This window comes from Borostomias antarcticus (genome assembly GCF_949987555.1).
Source record: "Borostomias antarcticus genome assembly, chromosome: 11".
In the NCBI taxonomy this organism is placed as follows: domain Eukaryota; kingdom Metazoa; phylum Chordata; class Actinopteri; order Stomiiformes; family Stomiidae; genus Borostomias; species Borostomias antarcticus.
Window position 1 is genome coordinate 10,003,577 of NC_140244.1, and position 23,510 is coordinate 10,027,086.

The window sequence follows — 23,510 nt, forward strand, 5'->3', positions numbered from 1 at the left end:
TATGCATGCCGTATTATATTATTTTAAGAGTTTGCCCCAAAACACAAAAACGTTAATTTGAAGTTAAAAGCTAACAAAAGCTGGGGCCGTCTCTAAACTGGGGCCGTCTCATTCATGACGGCGACAGGCCCTAGCCTGGCAGACTGCATCAAGCTTGGGAACTAACGTTAGCTGGCATAATCCAATAATTCCCCCAAAAGAACCCCTCCACTGCACAAGCTTTTTACCAAACCTAGCTAATAAGCACCAGCTACGGAGTGCAACGTTAGCCCTGCTAACGGAGAGAACGGATTTGGAGGAGATTGTTGCAGCTGGTGCTAAATGAGGCAAAGGAACATGTCAAATAGAATACAACAAACATGCGGAAAATGTATTCAATCACTTCTTCTTACGGCTTTCCAGCAGTGTCGATGCAACTATTACTGCCCTCCACAGAGTGTTGCTACATACTTCACGTCCGGATGTAAACAAGCTGGATTGCCAGATTGGTGCTCCAGCCCCAACGAGTGCTCCAAATCCCCCCAATGCGATAAAAACCCGCCCAAATATTATATATTTATTTAGTATAATATATATCTATATATCATAATACATGTTAAGAAAAATGCCTTTCAGCTCAAATTCCGAAAATAATAACTAATGTGGTAAAACTGCAACACAAGCCTACCCCAGCGGCTTAGTTAAATCCGACCGGGCCTGAGTAAACATAGAATTCATCCATAAATCCATCTATAAATTGCTCAATAGGTGAATAGTCCTACATCATACTGCGCCAATGTGTTCTTATTTTTCAAGTGTTATCAGTGATATGCTCTCTATTTGATAATAGGGCTTGGGAAAACGTAGTCCCAGACACGACCATCTTATTTCTAGACAGGTGTATCTATTTGTAGCCCAAGCCGATACAGCCGCATTTGGTGTCACAAACACACACACGAGCGCCATCTAGCGGCCATTGTGTGTCAATAACAGCCTCCCATTCTAAAGACTGCGGGGGCATTTGACCCACCCCCCAGCTAAGCTGGTAAGTTTCAAATGCTTGGCGCTGCTAGTGTTAAGCAACCAAACAATTACTTTTTTACACTTTATTCTCCCTGTTGCCTCTCAAAAAAAGACAACCAACCTCCATTGCCTGAAATGCAGGAAAGAATGAGACAGGGAGACATGATAGCTAGGAATGCTCCGATCTGAATTTTTTAGGCCGATACCGATCACCGATTATTTTCCTCAGGATCGGCCGATGCAGATACCGATTCATAAAAAAAAAAACACAAAAAACGACTTGGACCTCTTAGAATGGTCTTACCCATATTATTGTATCGATCAGTGTTAATTTTGACAGCAAATTATGATTTTGTTTTAGTCATAGTCTTTTGACTAAAATGCCATTTAGTTTTAGTCATATTTTAGTCATCTGACTTGTTTTAGTTTTAGTCTTGTTTTAGTTGACTAAATATCATTACGATTTTAGTCGACAAAATCTACCATAGATTTAGACAACTCAAATTTAGCAGGCTAACTTAGTTCAATCAATCAATCAAGTTGGATTTATATAGCGCCCTTCATGAAACCCAGAGCGCTTCACAGAGTCCAGTATTCATTCAGACAGTCATACCGGTGGTGGTAAGATACATGTAGCCACAGCTGCCCTGGGGCAGACTGACAGAAGCGTGGCTGCTTCTGTCAGACAGTTTCATAATGAAGCATTCCTCTCCCCCAGCTGATGCTAACTGTGTTTGTGCCTGATAAAGCAAGCTATAACATTATCATGTCAGCACTAGTTGGCTAGTCAGGCTAGCTAACATCAGGCACAGGCTAGCTAACGTCACACCGGAGGAGAGGGGCTATGGCGGCGCCAGGTAGCTAACTGTTCGTGTCTTATCCATCTAGCTACAGTATAACATTAGACAGCAGCAGTAGTTGCTTAGCTAGCTTACCCAGACTAGCTAACGCTAGATACCCCCGCCAGCCGCCACAAGCATAGCCCCTGTTACGGCGCCCCCTAAGGGTCGGAGGACCAGGGCAACCAACATTAAAACAGACCGGTCAAGTGAGGGCACAGACACACAAACACAGTTATAGGTGTAAAACCTGATATTTATTTACACCAACTCAAAATTACGGCAACATAGGGAACGAAAAGGTTACTAAGGGTGGCACCAAATTAAATATATAATACAAACTGAAAACCCACCACCAATTTAACAGGTGCTCAAAGAGCACCCCTAAATACATGGGGTGGTGCCACCACTAAACTGAGGAAGTAAACAAAATAACTACATGAATGTAAATGTAAACCCATGGGTATCTAAACTTAACCTAAACGTTTCCCTATGAGCCAGAACTACAAAATACAAAAATAAGCTGGTCAAACTAAACAGAGTGTAACTAAGAGAACCAATAAACAACTTAACATAACTAGAAGACTCTAAAACAAGGCAAAACACAAACAGAACAAAACTACCCACCCAACACCTGGCCCTGCCACAGCACAGGCGAGAGAGAGAGCCCAGAACTAAAAAACAGGCAGGCTTTTATTGGGAAGGAAATGGATGATGATTGGTTGATTGGTGATGACTGCTGATGAATGGGGATTTGAACTAGGTGAGCTCTTCAGCTGAAAAGAAATGTTAAATGGAGAACACAAGGGGGAGACAAAAACCAATATCAAGGCACCAAAACATTAACCCAAACACAACCAATAATGTAGGCCTACATTTCCATTACCATAAAACACATACTGGACGTAACAGCCCCACTTGCTACAGTGTAACGTTAGCTGGGTCATTATACGAAAACATGCCATTTTATGTCACTTGAACAAAATTGCTCTGTAAATCTGAATAAACAATGAATAAACAGTAAAACATTTGATAATTCAGTTTCCATGATATGTCTCATAACATAAAAATAAATGTATGCTATTTTTGTTTTGTTTTAAAAGTTTTAAACATGTTTTTGTGCGAAGCATCTTGACAAAATTGCAAAAATGACCTGTCACTCAGTATGGTTTTTCTACTTTCACTAGCTATTGAGGCCAAAAAAGTCAAGCTATAATAAAAAAAACTAAACTTTACTTAAGTCTTAAGTGTCCATTCATTACTCATGAATGGGTTTTATTATTAATATGTGTAAAATGTTGGAAAAAAACACAATTTAGTTGTGTCGCCATGTTGTCGTCAACCCTGTTACTTTTAAGGAAAACACCCCTTCAGATATAATGGACTGTTCCAAAAGTAGCATAATTTCCAGAAAGTTGCATCATCTGCCTTTTCAGAAGTTGATGGTGGAAAAACAAGTAAGTGTCCTCTTCTTTTAAGTAGTTTTCTTAGAGTTATATAATGTCTGACACAGGGGGACAAGCTCATTGTGTCAGCCCTGTGACCACAAAAGCATATGTTATTAGTAATTTGTTTGAAATTGTAAATGTACATATTTATCACAATTTAAGCCTCTCATGAATGCACACCATGTGGTGTCATGACCTTGACCACAGAGCTAGCAATGGCTGCTAATATAATTGTTCGTCAACCCTGTTACCGTCAACCCTGTTACAATTCTAGGGTAACAGGGTTGACGAAGATTTTGTGTATACATGAAAATACACTTTTGTTACCAATAGTATTAATATAATATACAGGTTTTTGCAGGTTTCATTCCTAAATATGTTTTTCCTTTTATTCTGATTTATTTGTATTTTATATGCTTTTGTTAGGATAGGATGCCACTTTCTGCAGCTGAGAAACAGCGCCTCTACAGACAACGTAGAGATGCTGATGCCGAGAGACGAGAAGCTTATTTAGAAAAAGAGAGGGCAAAATGGAGAAAAGACAAAGACACAGGGAAAAAGCTGTCTGTTAGTGAACTAAATGACAGAGAAAGGAGAGCCAAGCGACGAAATTGGAAAGCAGCACAAGTGAAATGCAGAAGAGCCAAAGCAGCAGGACTAGCAACCATAGATCAGTCCATGACATCACCTCTAAGTTCAGGGCCAGATGTAGAGCCAGCTCCAGAGCCACTTCCAGGGCCCTCAAGGTTAGACTTAGAAGAAAGAGAAGTTATGGCTTATGTTTAATGTGGTGCTATACTGTATGCTGACTTGTACATTTGGATTTAATAGTGTGTGTGTGTGTGTGTGTGTGATCTCCCTATATTTATGATAATTTGATTGTCAATACAGATATTTGCTTAATCTATGCTTCACTGTGTTGCAGGCAACACGTTCAGGGACGTTTAAGGTCAAAGAGGGACAGAAAGAAGGTCCACCATGACCTGGAGCAATTGAGACAAAGGCTTGAAAAAGAAAAACAAAAGAAAAATAAGTACAAACAAAGGTACTTCCGCCTAAAGAAGAAAACGGCATCCCCAGTCAAGCATCACCTGAGCACCCCAGCTGCTCGGTCACAAGCACGAAAAAGCCTTAAATTTCATACTGCACTGTTGAGGGACTTAAAAGGCAAATATAAAGCTTCACGTGATGAACGAGAGAGGCAGGTTATCTCCCAATTGGTATCCGGGCAGATAGTAAAAAAGTACCGCATGCAGAAATATGGAATGAATGCCATTGGTCTTCCAAGAAGAAGGTGGAAGACTTTAGATAAAAATTCACTTTCTTTCACTCGTAAGGAAAAGCTCCGCATCCCCACAGCATTCAAATCCAGTGTCAGAACCTTCTATGACCGGGATGATGTTAGTCGGGTCACAACTGGGAGAAAACAGACCATAACGCGTGACAAGGTTAAAAAGCAAAAGAGATTTCTTGTTGATTCACTGATAAACCTTCACAGGAAGTTCCAAGCCGAAAATCCAAACAGAGCTTTGTCCTACACTCTCTTTTGCAGACTTCGTCCCTTCTGGGTTGTACATCCAACCATTCAGGACAGAGATACTTGCATGTGCAAAATCCATGAGAACCTCGGCTTTGTGGTTGACAAGCTGAAGCAACTAAGTTTGCTTACCAACTCAAATCTTGAGAGGCTAACAGAGGAGGTCTCTTGCAGCATCAATAGTAAGGAATGCATGTATGGAGAGTGTTCCACATGCAAACTGAACAGCTTCCCACTGGCTGCTGTTCATGATGCCACCATGCGTGTCACATACACACAGTGGGTACTGGAGGAGAAACAGAATGAGGCTGTGTCATTCAAAGTGACAGCAAAAAAACAAATCGAAAGCTCTTTAGAGGAGCTCATTGAGCATTTCACTTCTCTACTGCACAAGTTCAAGAAGCATTTGTTCAACATCAAGCAGCAGTTCTCATTCTCCAGGGAACTAAAGAGGAGTCTGTCCTCACATGAATGCATTATACATGTGGACTTTTCAGAAAACTACTCGTGCAAGTATAGTGCTGAGATCCAAGCTGTGCATTTCGGTGCCTCGCACCAACAGGCAACCATGCACACAGGTGTGTTATATGTTGGTGAAGATGCAAGCCCTTTCTGCTTTTGCACCATCTCACAATCCAAGCAAAAAGGTCCCCCGGCAATCTGGCAACATCTTGGGCCAGTACTGGACTATGTACAAGCCCATCATCCTTCTGTGTCTGTGGTCCACTTCTTCAGCGACGGCCCTTGTACTCAGTACAGGCAGAAGGGCAATTTCTTCCTGTTCAGTACTGAATTGAGCAAGAGAGGCTTTGAGAGTGGCACCTGGAATTTCTTCGAAGCGAGCCACGGCAAGGGAGCTCCTGATGGTGTTGGCGGAGTGTTAAAAAGACTGGCAGATCAGCTTGTGAGTCAAGGCCGTGATATCCCTGATGCCCCCACACTCTACCGAGCACTACTAACAACTGGCACCAATGTGAAGCTCTTTTATGTGGAAACCGAGAACATTGTGGATGCATATCGTAACATGCCAGCAAACATCCATCGGTCCCAGGGACGATGCGGATACACCAGCTGGTCACCTACAGAAAAGGCCACTTGATCTCCAGGGATGTCAGCTGTCTGTGTGCCACATTGAAGAACCTGTCCTGCACATGTTTCAGCACGCACCACTTCATCTTTCCTCCACTGTCAGAGGGCCCTCAAACGATCCAGGATGAGGAACTTCAAGCAACAAAGTCAGGCCTCAAGCACCCACAAGCAACACAGTCAGGCCTCAAGCACCCACAAGCAACACAGTCAGGCCTCAAGCACCCACAAGCAACACAGTCAGGCCTCAAGCACCCACAAGCAACACAGTCAGGCCTCAAGCACCCACAAGCAACACAGTCAGGCCTCAAGCACCCACAAGCAACACAGTCAGGCCTCAAGCACCCACAAGCAACACAGACAGGCCTCAAGCACCCACAAGCAACACAGTCAGGCCTCAAGCACCCACAAGCAACACAGTCAGGCCTCAAGCACCCACAAGCAACACAGTCAGGCCTCAAGCACCCACAAGCAACACAGTCAGGCCTCAAGCACCCACAAGCAACACAGACAGGCCTCAAGCACCCACAAGCAACACAGTCAGGCCTCAAGCACCCACAAGCAACACAGTCAGGCCTCAAGCACCCACAAGCAACACAGTCAGGCCTCAAGCACCCACAAGCAACACAGTCAGGCCTCAAGCACCCACAAGCAACACAGTCAGGCCTCAAGCACCCACAAGCAACACAGACAGGCCTCAAGCACCCACAAGCAACACAGTCAGGCCTCAAGCACCCACAAGCAACCCAGTCAGGCCTCAATCACCCACAAGCAACACAGACAGGCCTCAATCACCCACAAGCAACCCAGACAGGCCTCAATCACCCAGAAGCAACAGTCAGGCCTCAAGCACCCACAAGCATCACAGTCAGGCTTCAACCAACCCATTTAGATGAGCACCTGACAGAACAACTTCAGGGACCCCAAGAGATCGACTGGAGTAATGATGAGATCATTGGAAAATGGTGTGTCTTGACATATGACGAAGAGCTCTATCCAGGAATCATTGTGGCAACAGATGAAGGACATGTCCAAGTTAAGTGCATGCACCGTGTTGGCCTGAATAGATATTTCTGGCCACCCCGCGATGACAGTATCTGGTACATGTTCGATGACATTTTAGGACAGATTCCTGCTCCTGTTAGAGTGACAGCACGGCACGTAGAAATACGGAAAGACATCTGGTCAAAACTCTCTGGGTAGGCAGACAGGAACGTTTTTGTGCTTTATAAATCGCATATCGTATCCATTTCTAGGATTCTCTCTCTTTTTTCCCCGTTACATAATGCAGCGATTGGGGGGGGGGGGGGGGGATTTCTGAGTTTTTGGGTGGGAAAACTATTGTCAAACTATTTTGTTCAGCTCCACGATATTGGCTTTTGTTTATTCTGTTAAGGCAAAGCATGTTCAATAGATCTAATGTTTAATAGATTCTCTTGTCATTTGAATTTTCTTAATGTTTTGAATAAAACCATTGGTCCCATCTGTGGTATCATAATTTTTCATCACCGTCTGTTAATAAATCTGTGTCCAGAATATTCTGATTAGTGGTTTTGAGTTAAAGGTTTATGAATGTACCATTCATTAGACCTATAATTGTAACTTAAACAAGCAGTTTGACTACCAACTGGTGTCCTAGTGTCAACCCTGTTACTGAGGTGTCAGCCCTGTTACTTGTATAATATTGTAATATAATTTAAACAATGAAAAGACTAAAGTAAAATCAACTCAATTTATATGTAAAGTAAAATACAGAGTAATCCACACAAAGAAATCAGGGTATTATTATGTTATTACCATAACCTTTTCTTAAAACAGAAGATCCTGTTTAAGTGTCAATTGTAAATGAGCATATTAATCCATGGGAAAAAAGTAAACTCCTCATTATTCTCACTTTACAAACACACTTATTATATCAAGGGGGAATTTGTCTTTCATAGAATATCAGATTTTGTTCTAAATATGGATTTAAAACATTTTCAAACAATTATTATGTCGGTAACAGGGTTGACGAAACAGACTTACACATGTTGATTATATGTTTAAAAAAATAAAAAATAAGATAGCCTGAGATGGCACAGCATATTTTTCTAAGAGGTAAGGACCTACTTCATCCAAAAAGGGGCTTAAAGACTTTTAAAACAATACTTTGAAAATCAAACATAAAAAATGGAAAATTGCACGTTTTCGTATAATGACCCAGCTAACCTGTGCCTAACATTAGCTAGCCACTAACGTTAGCGTTGCAATGATCAGACACTTCAGTTCTCCCCCGCCACAAACCTACGTGAAACACTGGTTTCTTTTAGCTTGTATTGTATTTGAAGTATTTCAGAAGCACACCAGCTTGGGTTTAGCTAATACAGTAACGTTAGCCGGAGGTGGGGGGGTGCTTACCTTCTCGTGAATTTCGGGATGACTGTTCTCCAAATGTCGCTTTAAGTTTGTTGTATTTTTGCCAGTCATTTTCACCCCACACGATTTACAAATGGTTTTGTTTTCCTTTGCATCAAATATGAAGTTTATCCAGATGTCTGCTATCCTCTTTCTCCCGTTGTGTGCGAACGTTGACAAAGACATTTCTGAACTGTGGTCATTTACTGAACAGTTCAGGCGCAGCAGTCGTATGCTGTTAGTTGACTTCCCGCCGGCCGGTGTAGCAACGGTACTATTCAAATGTAGGCTAAATACACACAGGCTACCTGTAGGTTGCATCCAACTCGTTCTATTAATACATCCATGATCCAACTGCGCACATCCCGAACCTCGACATTCTGATTTGAACTTTTCCCATACGTCCCTCCATAACCATTTTAGTCTAGTTTTTATTTGTTGACGAAAATGTGAATAGATATAGTCATAGTTTTTGTCATCATACATTCATTTTTATTTAGTTATCGTCTCGTGACGATAACCCAAAAAATGTCGTTGACGAATAGTTTTCGTCATAGTTCTCATCAACGAAATTAACACTGGTATCGATATGATGACACTGTCTTTGCTTGCATATTTTTAGATTAAGGTTGCCCATTATTATCACTTATTAACTGATGAATAGGTCCTCCAAATATTATTCTGTATATATCAGATTCAGTAGACTTCACACTTCAGTATACAGTATACCATTCGGACCAATGCCAAGTGAGTAAAAAAAATAAAGTTGTGTTTTTTGTTGTGTAATTGTTTTCCGTGACTTTTATTTTGGAATTCCTTGAAAGAAAGCTACCGGACATAAGTTTTGTTTCTGCTTGAGAGGCAACTAGTAGTGTCCTCTATCCTAATTTTAAACCGCAAAAATATCCAAACTACAGCTGATCAGAGATTTCGTTAACAAGTGATTAGCAGCAGCAGCTTTGGAGATATAGTTTCCAAGTTATAGTTGGAGATAAAGTTGGAGCTTGTAGCATCCAAGTTTGTACTTATATCTATGCCAAGCCAACCAGTTAGTATTATCCAATAAGGTTTATTCTAGCCTTAAAGGACAATGTTCGTTTTTGACAACCTGGACCTTATTTACGACATATTATAAGACGTTTGACTCACCGAGATCACTTTGGTGTAGTTCGGAGGCATGTAGAAGAAATTAAAAATCCAGCGCGAGCCAGTATATCCATGTAATGGCGGTGGTCGGGGCACTTAGAATGCAGTTTCTAAAAATCTATTTTCTGCAGAGAAACGGTTGTTTTCATCAATCTGTCTTGATGAATCGCTAGTTGTGCTTACATAGAGCATATGCCTGTTTTGGTTTTTCACATGCGTCTGTAATATGATCTTTAGAAACGTCTTTAGACACGGAATAGCTTCCTCACTTGCTCCAGCACGCATGCGCACAGCGTGCTGGAGCAACGATTGCGCGCTGTGCTGGAGCAAGTGAGCAAGCTATTTCGTTTCGAAAGACGTTTCTAAAGATCATGGCATGTGAAAACCACAACAGGCCTATGCTCTATGTAAGCACAACTAGCAATTCATCAAGACAGATTGATGAAAACAACCGTTTCGCGGCAGAATATAGATTTTTAGAAACTGCATTCTTAGTGCAGTCCAGGAACCCCTATGCCAAGCCGAGCTGCATCACATTCTGGGCCGGCCACAATGTGATGCAGCTCGGCTTGGAATAGGGGTTCCTTGAGCTCTGTAGCCTGGCTGTACGATCGCGAACTTGTGAACAAAATAAATACCACATACGAGCCAATATAACCTGCTCCGCTATAATGAAACTGAGAAAACTAAGATGTCTGGATAAAGAAATAATTTCTCTCTCTATAAAGCTTTAAATTAATTCTTCAATTATTTTGTTAATAAATATTTTGAGTTATATAGATGTTTGTATTGTTTGGCATTAGCAAATAGGCATTAAATAAAAATGAACAGTGAGTCATAAGAGTAATAGCACGTGTTAAAGGGGCTATTTTGCATGGATATGAACATAGGTGTGCCTTGAGATTTTGGCTTGCCCTTTGGTGTGCCTTGGGCAGAAAAAAATTGAGAACCACTGCTCTAGCCCATTGGTCCCCAACCACCGGGCTGTGGACCGGTACCGGGCCTCGGCACAGGTGCTACCGGGCCTCGGAAAGTATAGCCTAAAATTAATAATGAAAAAAAAAAATATATATATATTTTTGGGGGGGTGGTGAACTTCCGACCCGGAAGTTCCAAATAAAGGAGCACTTCTGAGTTGATCTTGAGCTAGCCACGTGAACTGTGTCTGTGTGTTGCCTGCCTTGGTGCTCTTAGCTAGCTAGCATTAGCAAGCCCAGGGCTCCCATTGATTCAGAGAGATGGTGAGTTGGAATGTTTTTTATTTTTATTATTATTAGGCCTGTAATAATAATAATAATCTGTGGTGACACCAGAATACTATGCACTAAGAATGCTCAATGCACTTGACGCCAACACACACTTGAACTTTGAAACAACAGGGACAACGATGGAAACAAGTCTTGGACTTTTCGTACTATCCCTGACAATGCACATTATGTTGATAATCTGACAATTTTTTTATGTTTTTGTTGTCAATAAATCAAATAAAATCCAAATGTTTTATATCAGTGTGTTGTTAGGCGTACTTAAACGTATTATTAGGCCTATAATAATAATACTAATAATAATAGTCTAATATGTGTTGACAGCAAAATAATATGCATGTAATCTGTTTAAATCAGTGTTCTGTTGTTAGGCCTATTTAAACTTACTAGCAACTACACTACAACGTTATAGGCTCAGAAAAAAAAAAAGAAGATTTTCCGGGCCTCGGAAAATTTGGCTATATGAAACCGGTCCTCGGTGCAAAAAAGGTTGGGGACTCCTGCTCTAGCCCATTGAAGATATTAAAGGGGCACTTCATCAATTAGCATTAAGCCTTGTATCATTCCCAAATATGCAGTATTTTACAATGATTGTGGTTTTCCTTCTCTCAGTGTTTTCTGGGGCTATTTTTCGCACTTTCAAAAACCCCCAAAACTCTACAAATGTTGTCAAATGACGCATTTGACGTCAATTGTAGAGATTCGGTCCTTCCTGCTCAAAACTAGCCACAACACCCTGTGGACGAAAACATACAGGATCCGCTTATGACCATGGCAGAAGGCAATTTTCCTGCTGATATGCATGAAGAGGATTTTGAAAGTCTACTTCTGGAATCGGACATACGTGGCTATCTGTATGAACCAACATGGCTATCTGTAGTGAACCGGAATACAGCGAGGGTTAGGCTATTTTAGGATCGAGATGGTGAACTGGAAATGTTAAGCCACCTGGGTGAAACCGACGGCTAAAGTAAGCATTACTTACTCACACGGCAATTTAGAAGTCATTTTATATAACAGGCCTACTGGGCTCGTTTGAATTATAAGCATAAATAAGCTTGCCTTGGTAATGTTCTGCTCTTTTCTTGTACAATATCGCTTGACAGCCTAGCGCCATTTCCTGGAGTGAATGTAGGCTACTGTAGATTCCAAGAGACTGCAAAGGTTTATGATGCACTGTGACCAGTTTGACCTGAGCCAACACTTTACACATTTAAAAAAAAGAAAGAAGTGTAATTCACATTGTCTCTGATTAAAACATATTAATATTTTGGTTGTGGTTTGTTATACTAACCAGAGTGCTGTTTCATATTGCCCCAGACCGGCCGTCCGGGGGGGTGTGGGGGTGGGTGGGTCAGGGCTGATTAGACTGATTATTCTTTTGTGTTCACTGCCATTACATCATTTAATTGTATCTTCATCTTTATTGTGGGCGAATTTGCGATAGCGTGACAGCGTCTTCTTCAATTTAGATTTGCGTGGCTCATAGCCAACTCGTGCATTTGGAGAGTACAGTGGAACATGTCGTTTCACCAGCTCATCTGAGCAAACTGTACCATGGTCAGCGCCAGGACCAATACGGTAGGATGTCTGCAGAACACTGTAGTTTTTATTTTAAATAATAATTACACAGCCACTGAAGGGCAAAATTGGTCAACTTTTTTGGATGCGTGCTGGGCTAAATAAACCAATGTCCACTGAAATCACATAGCCCATATATCTTTGGATTTGGCGATCCATTTATTTCATGCATTCTGGGGTGCAATTTTCTATGCACTAATATGTGCTTTATTAGCTTGTCTGCCTAACTATATTAGTATCCAATTTCATTCTTTATTTATTTTAAAATAACAAACAGACTAGAACATTTGTGAGGGCATATCACTGTGACTATAATGTACTGTAGGTTGTCAGGTCAAACATGTACTATTGTAGCTACACACTAGACCAGCGGTTTTATGTCAATGGCTGGAGAAGAGGCTCCACACTCCCATAGAGAAAGCATGTCTGTTCGATAACCGGAGCTTGATAACTTGCGCTCGAAGGTCCTAGATGCATTCCTGAAGTCGAGAGCTTTTGCCCAGTCCAACCCCCGTGTTTCTGGAGAAGTGTCTGGCTGCAGACCTCCACCACGGGATCCAACCTCCTCCTCCAGACCCCACCTCGCCTTCTGGACCCTTCAGTCACGTGCACACATCAGAAACGGCGCGTATCTCATATCTCACAATACCCAGTCAGCAGATATAAACAACTTTCTCTGTTCGTTGGTCATTATTTCCTTAGATCTGATGTATATTGTACTTTACTCCCAAGTATTCTTCATAGATTTACAAACATCTGAACAAGAACTCCACCAATAGAACCAAGGCAAGCAATACAACATTCATGTTTTGATGTAGTGCTAACTGTAACTTGTAAAGTTAGGAGGTTATGTAAATAACTTGTAGCATATGTTACTAACGTTATGTGTTGGCTAACATTACCGCTATGTTAATGTCGTTATTAAAGTAATGTTAGCATTCTCTGAAATTGCATTAAACTTTTTGCATTTTGTTCTTGGAGTTTGGTTAAAGTGTTTTATTTGTTTGTGCCGTTAGCTAGAATTAATTCACACAAACTAACGCCTGGCATTAGCTAACTGGCTCACGCAGTCATGTTTAGCTTACATTACACTGGAGTGTTTTCTTTGTTAGCTAACTAGCAGACCCATGCTGGGGACAGTGCAATTCTGGTTGAGGTTAAACTAAATGGCGTTGCCCTAGGAATGTTGAGTGACTATTTCTAGTGAGGGATAACGTGATCTAAAGTTACTGTATGTACAGTAGTAGCTAGCTAGTTATTAAGCCTCAAAAATGTTTAGTTGGGGGAGAGCTCTTTCCACTGACGAGAGACCAGACATCCATGTTCTGACCACCCCTTTGTAACGTTACTCTAATATCCGAGGTTGCTGGTGGTGGTGCCAGCCCCTTTGGACACAACTAACTTTTTATATACAAGAAGTGGGTATACTGTGGGTCCATGGACCTCGGCACTACCAATAAATAACTTATGTAGACGCGTTCTGTCCAAGTGAAATTATTTTTCTGAGGTAGTCTTCTTCTGTGGTGGTAGCGGTGCTTTGAAGCTTCAACCCAGCATTTGTTAAAATAGACACTTTTGCTTAGGTAAGTGAAGTTTCATGTTTATCTGACACTTGTAAATATGAGCGCCTCTCCTAACTAGGCCGACACCGATTTATTTTGATGGCAAAGTGAATGGACCAGCAAAGGACTGTTGTCTGGCATGAGTGAGCGGAATGCGACAACGGAACTGAGAAGGGCTACATTTCAACCAGACATTCCAGTGAAACCAGGTAGTCAAAATAACTTACCTGATATAAAATGGGCACCGCAAACGCGGGCATTTTTGATGATGTCCTCAGTCCAGTCCATACGCTTAATAATGGCGATTTCGTCTGTCTTCCTCTGCTACTGTTTCAAGAATGCGCGCGCATACTTGTGCTGACTAGGCTGTAAAAGGGTCTATAATTAACAAATATGACCCGCGCTAGTTACGTAACTTCTATAACATCCAGTGACGAAATATGTCATGGTACCTTGGTATGTCCACACCAAGGATTGAACTCACAACCTTCACGGTGATAGGCAGCGCAGACCTGGGAAATCTGTGGAGTATTTTTCTTTTGATGTTCTGGGACCATTGCCTCTTGTGGTAGCAACATAAAACTGCAGGTCAACAACGCCAACAGGGAGGGAGGGAGGAAGTGAGCGACAAATAGGATTCCCTCTTCTTGGTGTGTCGGCTTACAGCCAACACACAAAAAGGTGTTAAAGCAGTTCAATTCTTAAAATGTGTTGAGATTGTTAACACAAAATGGAAACTCAAGCTAGATTTTTTGTTTTATTTTTCTAAATTTAAGCACTTTAATTTCAGATGCACATTTTTCAACTGCATTCGCTATTTTGCTTTTAAATGTAGACCTCATTTTACTCAAGTTTATAGTAGCCTACAGTACTTTTTATTCATAATCCCTCCTACTGTAAATGTGAAATCCCTCCTAAATGTGAAGTGTCAATAAACAGGTTGAAATATTATTGAAATGTAGCCTATAGCATATATGTCTTTGCATTTGTAGCTGTGGAATTTGTAGTAATCTCCAAAATCACTCATATGCTACTGTAATGTCCATGTCAAATAAACTTAACTAGCTAACAATATAATATCAAATATTGGATGAAAAGTAAATTCATTTCATGACATCTGCGCAAAAAATATGTGATTTAACATGTGATTCCACCCCAACCCCTCCCCCATCTGGAAAAAATAAATAAATACGGGTCCAATGTGTGAGCTTATTAGATGTTAAATGAAAACGAAATTCATTGTAAGACATCTGCGCAAAAAACAAGCATGATTTAACATGTGATTATCCTCTCTCATCTAAAAAAATAAAAATAAATGAAAAATAAACTTGGGGTACAGCGTTGGAGCCTTCAGTTTTTGCTGGAGAGTCCCGTGGTAGAGCCTCCGGAGGGTCCCGTGGTGGAGGCTTGAAGTCAGCAGCCAGAACCTATAGGGTTTCTGTGACTGTCAAAATATGGCTGTTTAGGTGTTCAAGTCATGGTAGGAAAACTTTTGTTTTCACCTCTACCACGAACAGCACTGCATGAGAGTGTGTAACTAGCGAATCGTCTGTGGTTGCACCATAACAATTATGTGCACTCGCACAAATGCTCCCAATTGTATTTCAAGCTTTTTGTCGAGAGCTGGAGGCTGCAGGCACCGTGGCCTCACCTGCAAGCTGCTCCGCCTGCTGCGGGACAGGCACATGGTCAGCATGATCATGGAGCTGGTCTGAAACCACAACTTCACCCTCACCACCGGTAGCGGACAGCGAAGCAGGTTGCGACGCCTTAAGAACGGCGTCCCCCAGGGATCTGTCCTGGCCCCCCTCCTTTACAACATTTACACCTACGACCTGCCGATCACAGTCTCCAGGAAGGAGGCCTATGCAGACGACCTTGCGCTTGTCTACTCAGCTGGAGACTGGCAGGCCGCAGAGGAGACACTGAGCCAGGACATGCAGACACTAGCGGCATACTGTACCTCTGGAAATGGAGATTGAAGCTCAGCGAGGCAAAGGCGTTGTCGGCGGCCTTCCACCTTAACAACAAGGAAGCTAAACGTGAGCTCTGAGTGCACATCGATGGAAGACTCCTGCCACGCAGCCCCGAACCAACCTACCTCGGCGTGACATTGGACAGGTTGCTCACGTTCCGCTGACTCGAGTCACTGCGCAAGAAGTTAACAGCTTGTGTGGCTTGAGGTGACTGGTTCGATCAGGCTGGGGCACCGGCGCAAAAGCACTGCGTACGGCAGCCCTAGCCCTGGTCTACTCGACCAGTGAATATTGCGCACCGGACTGGTGTCGCAGCGCTCACACCCGCCTCATCCACCCGCCTATCAACGAAGCCTTGCACATCGTGACAGGATGCCTGCATCCCACTCCTGTGGACAACCTTCCCATCCTTGCAGGCATCCAGCCCGCTGGCCTCCGCCGCACAGGAACCACAGCACGTCTCGCTTGCTGGGCCGTGGAGCCTAACCACCTGCTCCACGACAGGCTCACTGCAACAGCGGAGCCTCCCCCGGCGTCTCAAGTCAAGACACCCTTTTGTGCCTGCTGCACGGGATCTCCTGCAGCAATGCAGAGATCTTAACATCAGCGAGGCAGGATGGGCGGACCACACCTGGTGTGCAGAGTGGGAGGCAAAAACCACCAGACTCCGTGATTTCATCCCGGCCGCCGGTCCTTCGCCTCCCGGGATGGATACCAAGACCGGCGTGGGTGAGGCTTAACCGCCTCCGGACTGGCGTTGGACGCTTCCACTCATCGATGCACAGATGGGGCTTGCTATCGTGTGAGTGTGGTGCCGAGGAACAAACCGCAGACCATGTCATCCAGGACTGGGAATGGAAAGCATGGCCTGACGGTTGTGGATGACGAAACGGTGACATGGCTCCTGGAGGTGTGCCCGGATATATAGCCCGGGTGACCCCTCACCCAGCCCTGGGGTGGTAAAAGGATAGGCCCTCAGCCCAGAGCCTGGGGGCGAGTGAATCATCTACACCCAAATGAAGAAGAAGAAGAGCGATATCATTGGTCAAAATTATTTTGTCATTGGCGAATAAACACAAAAATCTAAACTTTCGATTACATTTCTTCCGCTTTTTCGCCCCGCGAAACTTCGCATTTGATGTGTATGTCTTCATTCATGGGAGTTCATTTTATTATTTGTTAATAACTTGTGCGAATAAATGGTGCTAGGACCTTATGCCCCACAGCTAAGCAAGTGAGCATTTGTGGTGTGCAGTGAAATGAACCGCAGCACTTCTGGATTAGGCCCAATTATTTCTACTTGGGGAAAAGATTGAGCACAAACACTTGAGATGCTGAGCTACTGTCACAAAATAGCTAATATGTTTTAAGACTGTATATTACCAATATATAAATTAAACCTAAAGTAGCCTACTTCAGTATTTTTAGCATAATGTTGCCCAAAGGAAATTTAAAGCTCTTCTTGAACCATTTGGAGTAGATGCTTGGGTTGCCTGCAGATGACTATAGCTGAGAGTTATTAGCTTAAAAATAATGGGATGTTTTCACGGCTTTGACGTGCCGCCCATTGGGTGTGGCCATGGAAGGCAGCGAGCGCAGTGCATTGTGGTAGTTGTAGGTTTCCTCCATTTTCTGTCTTTTCTCTGGCCATAAGGCACACATTGCAAAAGCTACTGCACATTTCTACTACACAGGTGACTCAATTTCAAGGCCTTTAGATTCCCAGCGGTGAAGTATTCCTTTAAGAAACAGAAATAGTAAGTGACTTGGTGCGCCAGCAGAGCAGCAGAGGACAGACAGGGACACACGTACTGATCTACTACTACTGCAGATCTACTGGGTCAACCACTGGTCACTTACTGATCTACAGTACTGACCGATTGCAAATCGACTGGGGATCAATAGGTCAACCACTGGTCACATCTGTACCACTGGTCTGTAGAGTGGAGAGCTGCCACAGGAAAGTGTACAAGTGTACCAATCTATAGATAGTAAAACTGTGTGTGTGTGTGTGTGTGTGTGTGTGTGTGAGAGAGAGAGAGAGAGAGAGAGAGAGACTACAGTTGTCAGATGAAGTCTTAATTATACTTTGGTCTGGCTCTTCAGAACGACATGTTAATGACCAGGGCTAATTTTAGAGTTTAACACAACTGTCAACACTGTTTGACCTTCCAGTGCAATAGACCTTTCCTATTCAGGCGGCAAGTCCCCGCCCCTAGTTACTGTTGCTATGCCCCACAAGCTTTGGAGCAAGTTAATAAAATGTCCACTGATCAGTACATGATTCTCTCAAGGATTCCTGACAATATTGCTGTATGTTATTTGCCAAATGCCACTACTCTGCCTAAGAGAGTTCTACAGAAAGGCGCAAACTATTTTACAGAAGGATGTATCCATGAGATTTGGCTTTAAAATGGACCAGGTGACAACATAGAAGTTTAGCAGCAATTCATCGCTGCCCAAAGTCTGCCAAGAAATATGCAGCATCAGGTAACATTAGGAAAGCTACAGTAGTAGCTAGATGTAACATTAACATAGCTACATCTAGCAATAGCATTAACGTAGCTACATCTCTGATATGTAGGTTAGCAACTCGTCTGCTGTTATACAGTAGTTAGGTAAACATTACAGCTATAGTCGGTTGATTAGTTGACCTGTTGATTTGATCGGCCATCTGTTATGAGCCTGCTGCACGTGAAGAGCGCTATCCATGGTTCCATATAGTTCTCTTTGACCTCTATCATTTCCCAATACAAGTAACAATTTCGACTGTAAAATCCAACACACCTAATGGTGTGTGCGTGTGCTCGCGCGTGTGTTTGCATGTGCGTGCGCTTCATATGGTAACTGCACTAGGGCCCGTCATAATAGCTTGCACCGGGGCCCGACGTAACTACGTTACGCCACAGTGCACACTCATGTACTATATGCACACACACACACCATACACACACGCATACACACACTGGCAGACAGACAGACAGACAGACACAATTACATACACACACACACACACACACACACACACACCATACACATGCATACACACACTGGCAGAGAGACAGACAGACAGACAGACAGACAGACACAATCACACACACACACACACCTATACTCACATGCACACACATGCACACACTCACATGCACACACACACCATACACACATGCATACACACACTGGCAGACAGACACACAATCACACACACACACCTACTGTACACCTCTACAGTACATGTCTTTTGTCATCTTTAATACATTTTTAGACCGATTTTTAAATGCCTTTTTCACCTGAACACACCACAGAGAGGCTGTGTTCTATAATGCTCAACTGAAGACCAGAACATGCTCTCTGAATGTTTAATCCAGTGTGTTTACTGTTACCTTGCACCAGCATTCAAGCTATTCCAGGATTATTTTGCCGTTGGTCAGCTTTGCCCAAAGATAGTGTTCTATTGTCCTCCCTAACAATGAGACCTTACAGACTCACACTTGATGTAAAAAGAGTCTATATGAATGATAGCTTGCTTTAGCTAACATTATTAATACAGGGCAGGGTTATATTAGACGCAGTATTTCTACTGGCTGGCTTGATTTGGGTGCAGTAGAAATGTACGCCGGAGCAGCACATTGTGAAAGAACAGGTTGCTCTGGAGCAGTATCTTTAAAATTAGCCAAAATGTAAATTAATTAAAAATCCAGCCCCGTCACCATCTGCTCAAGGACCCCTGCTTGCATGTGTGCCAAGTATGAATGCTGTCAGGCCCACGGAGTCAGAGGAAAATGCAGACAGACAGACAGACAGACAGACAGACAGATACAGACAGACAGACAAACAGACAGATACAGACAGAGAGACAGACAGAGAGATACAGACAGACAAATACAGACAGACAGATAGATATAGACAGACAAGCAGACAAAGAGATACATACAGGCCAGTGGAGGCTTGTCCATTGAGGCAGGGGAGGACAGTCCTCCTCAGTTTTTGGAGAGAAGAGAGGGATTAAAATATAAATATATGAATTTATTTATTCATAATTAAATTTATTCATAATTAATATTATCTGTTCATAAAGCAGGTTTTCCCTATGGATGAAAACCCATTATTGAAATTCTAAAGCTCCAACAGTGACATCTATAACATGCAGCTGGAGGACCCATAGATATCTATGGAAGGGAGGCTAGCCTCCCTTAGGGCGGGTTCTTTTCTCTTAAATCAATGTAATGCCTTTTTTTCTTGCTAATTTGTGATTGGCCAAAATGCTGAAAAATTACCGCAAGGGAGGACAGTACTCCGGCCCTGTCTGAACAGGATTCAGATATTGACATTTTGTTAGTCCAATCACATTCCAGATTCCAGATTTACCACAGTGAAGGCCGATTGAGTCGCCGTCGATGTCTGTGTTTCTCTTCCCTGTGCCATTGGAGACTTTTTGTGTGTTCGTAGCTCCATAATATAATACATCCGAAAGTATTATGGGACATATTATACATCAAACTGTCTATTTGTCTTGATTCTAGCCATCTAAATATCTAAGCTGACATAAATACTTTTTGAGCTAGAGCCGTCTGAACACGACAGTTCCACTGGCTGGCTATAGCCGGTAACGTTAGCTATGAGGTGCACGTCAGGCTACGGCATAGGCAGGCGCGCAGATTGGCTGGAGGCGCAAACTGTCGGCAACTCGTCCAAAACATTTCTAGAGACTGGATCGCAACACCGGATCGGAGAAATCCACAGCCTGGCTCCTGCTTGCGTGAGAATTGATCGCTTTGCGGTGCTTATTCCTCATCCAGTGATGGATGGGTGGATGGAAAACTTTCAACTGAATGTTCATATTGTTCTGATAATTGTAGGCTATAGCAACATAAGAGTGGCAGCTTTGACAGCAACCCAAATGAGCTAATCCCATAGTTGGATACTGCATTTGCTGTATTCCATTGTCCAGTTGTCAAATCTATTTGCCAACAAACTGTTTGAGAGCCAGCACACATCAGTGTCCCCTAATCAAAAACATTTTTCATATATCACCTAACCTCTCCAGCACCTCACCAATATCAATTATTTTCTCTCTTTAGAGAAGAGAACAATCCATTACAACAACTATTGCTTACAATGTTTTATTGTTGTTTTGTAATATTTTATCATGAATATGACAAATAAATGCTGCATGTAGTTAAAGAAAGTTTTTCATATGCTAAAATTTACTTAAATCCACTTTAAAGCTGATATTTCAAATAATAACTGACTGAGGGAAAGTGCCCCCCGGCGCCCATGGGCGGTTTGCCTCTCTTCCTCCTGTCCTCTTCAGTTTTTTGAGTCACCAGCCGCCACTGATACAGACAGAGGTTTGGTCATTTATGTGTTATTAGATTAGATGTTAGATGGAGCAGTTGAGTATTATCAATAACACATTTTGAATATGTTAGACTAAGATGTCCCTGGATTCAACACTCCATGACTATTGTTGCCTGTCTCATGGTACTTGATACTCCCTTGTGCACACACATACACACACACACACACACACACACACACCGACACACACACACATACACGCACACACGCACACACACACACACAAACACACACAGCCCTCCATGGTGTGATACCTGAGCCCAGTGGTCAGGTTTCAGAGTCTCATGGTAACATCCATTAAAGTCCTGCTGTATCTGCCCCCAAGCCCATAGACATCTCCATTAGCACCTGGACCATTGGTCACGACAATAGCCCTACCTGCATTATTCAGCCGGACTCTACTAATGAGGGAACTCTATCCACTACACACATACACATACACACGCACGCACACACACACACACACACACACACACACACACACACACACACACACACACACACACACACGCACAGTAAACACACAAACATAGCCTTTTCTAATCACCCTTCCTTCAAACAAACACACACACACACTGTCCCCTAAACTATTGCAGGGTAACCTTTCCAACAATGCCTTTTGGCCATATCTACGAGTGAGTGAGAGACAGACCACTCCATCTTCAACCTTATAGGGCGCTATACTGCCACAATGACCCTATCAACCATGGCTTGGTTCACGCTCACATCCTGTATGGTCACAGTGTACAGTACTGCATATCTGACTGAGTGAACAGCACAGATGTGATACTGTAGACTGTGGTTATCTATTAGTGATGCAGGGCTGTATGTAATCTACTTGCTGACTTCAGTGAGTCTGCCACCTCGGGCAGGGAGAGAGAGAGAGAGAGAGAGATGGCGAGGGCGCGTGACAGGTCTAGCTCTGATCCACCTCATCCTGTGGTTTTTCTGTGTCAACCTCCTCCATCATCCTTCCCTGTCACTACATCTCCCTCCCTCCTTCTCCTCATCCCTTCATCCTTCGTCAGTTTGCATTTATCTCAAGCTTTCCTCCGCTCCCACAGTCCCCTGCACCAGCCTTTCCAGCTGTCACTCCTCATCCCTCTCTGTCTCTCTCCGTCTCCTCATCCATCTCTCTCTATCTCCTCATCCGTCTCTCTCTCCATCTCCTTATCCCTCTCTCTCTATCTCCTCATCCATCTCTCTCTATCTCCTCATCCATCTCTCTCTATCTCCTCATCCATCTCTCTCTATCTCCTCATCCATCTCTCTCTATCTCTTTATTCCTCTCTGTCCATCTCCTCATCCATCTCTCTATCTCCTTATCCCTCTCTCTTTCTCTCTCCATCTCCTTATCCCTCTCTCTGTCTCTCCATCTCCTCATCCATTTCTCTGAGTTTCCTCATCCCTCTCTCTGTCTTTTCATTGGTCTGTCAATAGAGGTCTAAAAGATCATTTCACCATCGCACTGCCATACATTCTGCCCCTCAGTAAGAGGAATACAGAAACACGGCAGAAATGTCTCAAACCTACTGGGCTGACAAAAGGGGCACGAAATGATGTTAGAAGTCTCAATGTACCTGTACAGAGATAACAGAGAGAGAAGGAGAGAGACAGCAGGATAGAGAGAGAGAAAGAGAGAGAGCACAAAGAGAGATATATTTGCAAATGGGAAGAGACAGGGGAGAGGGGGGCGTATAGGAGGGAGAGAGAAATGGAGAGTGGGTGGGAGCGAAAGCGACAGCAGCATTATCACTCCGACGTCTGCCTCCGGATTCTAACACCCCCAGAAAATACTCAGCACTGGCTCCCCTGATTGGCCAGGGCTCCCACCAATCACAGCACAAGAATGTAAGGTGCCTTTAGGTTATACCCAGCCCCAAAAACTGAGAGAGAGAGAGAGAGAGAGAGAGAGAGAGAGGAATAGAAAGAAGGAGGGAGACTGTCAGTGTTTCTCTGGCTGTGTTGTGTTGCAGCAGAGCTTTCTCCAGTGAGGAGAGCTTCAGTCTGGGGTGAATTCTCTGTTGTGGCAAAGAGACTACAGTGAATGCTGTACATTGCAGGCTATCTGGCAGTGAATATTGGAGGATACAGTGAACTACCGGTGGATTGCCGTGGTGTTCCTCTGGCATTAATACTACCCTCAGCTACAAAACAGAAGCAAGGAGACCCTTGCTTTGGGGACCCCTCTCCTGGTCCAGAGAGAGAGCGAGAGAGAGAGAGAGAGCAGGGATAGAAGACGGATATCGTAGATGTGATGTGAGACAGCTCTTCCAGGTTTTAAAGTTGCTCTGCATCAGGGATTGACACCGC

The 23,510-nt window shown here is 43.2% G+C and overlaps 1 protein-coding gene across 1 annotated transcript in view; it reads left to right on the top strand.

Moving 5' to 3' along the window:
* Window positions 1–6,039: 6,039 nt before the first annotated feature.
* Window positions 6,040–23,510, top strand: part of LOC311315383 (zinc finger protein 385A-like) — a gene marked incomplete at both ends in the record, with an annotated part of 45,246 nt that continues 27,775 nt past the window's right edge. The window contains one exon of the mRNA XM_084446053.1: window positions 6,040–6,241. Coding sequence (XP_084302179.1) covers window positions 6,040–6,241 — 202 coding nt within the window. The remainder of the gene's footprint in view (window positions 6,242–23,510) is intronic.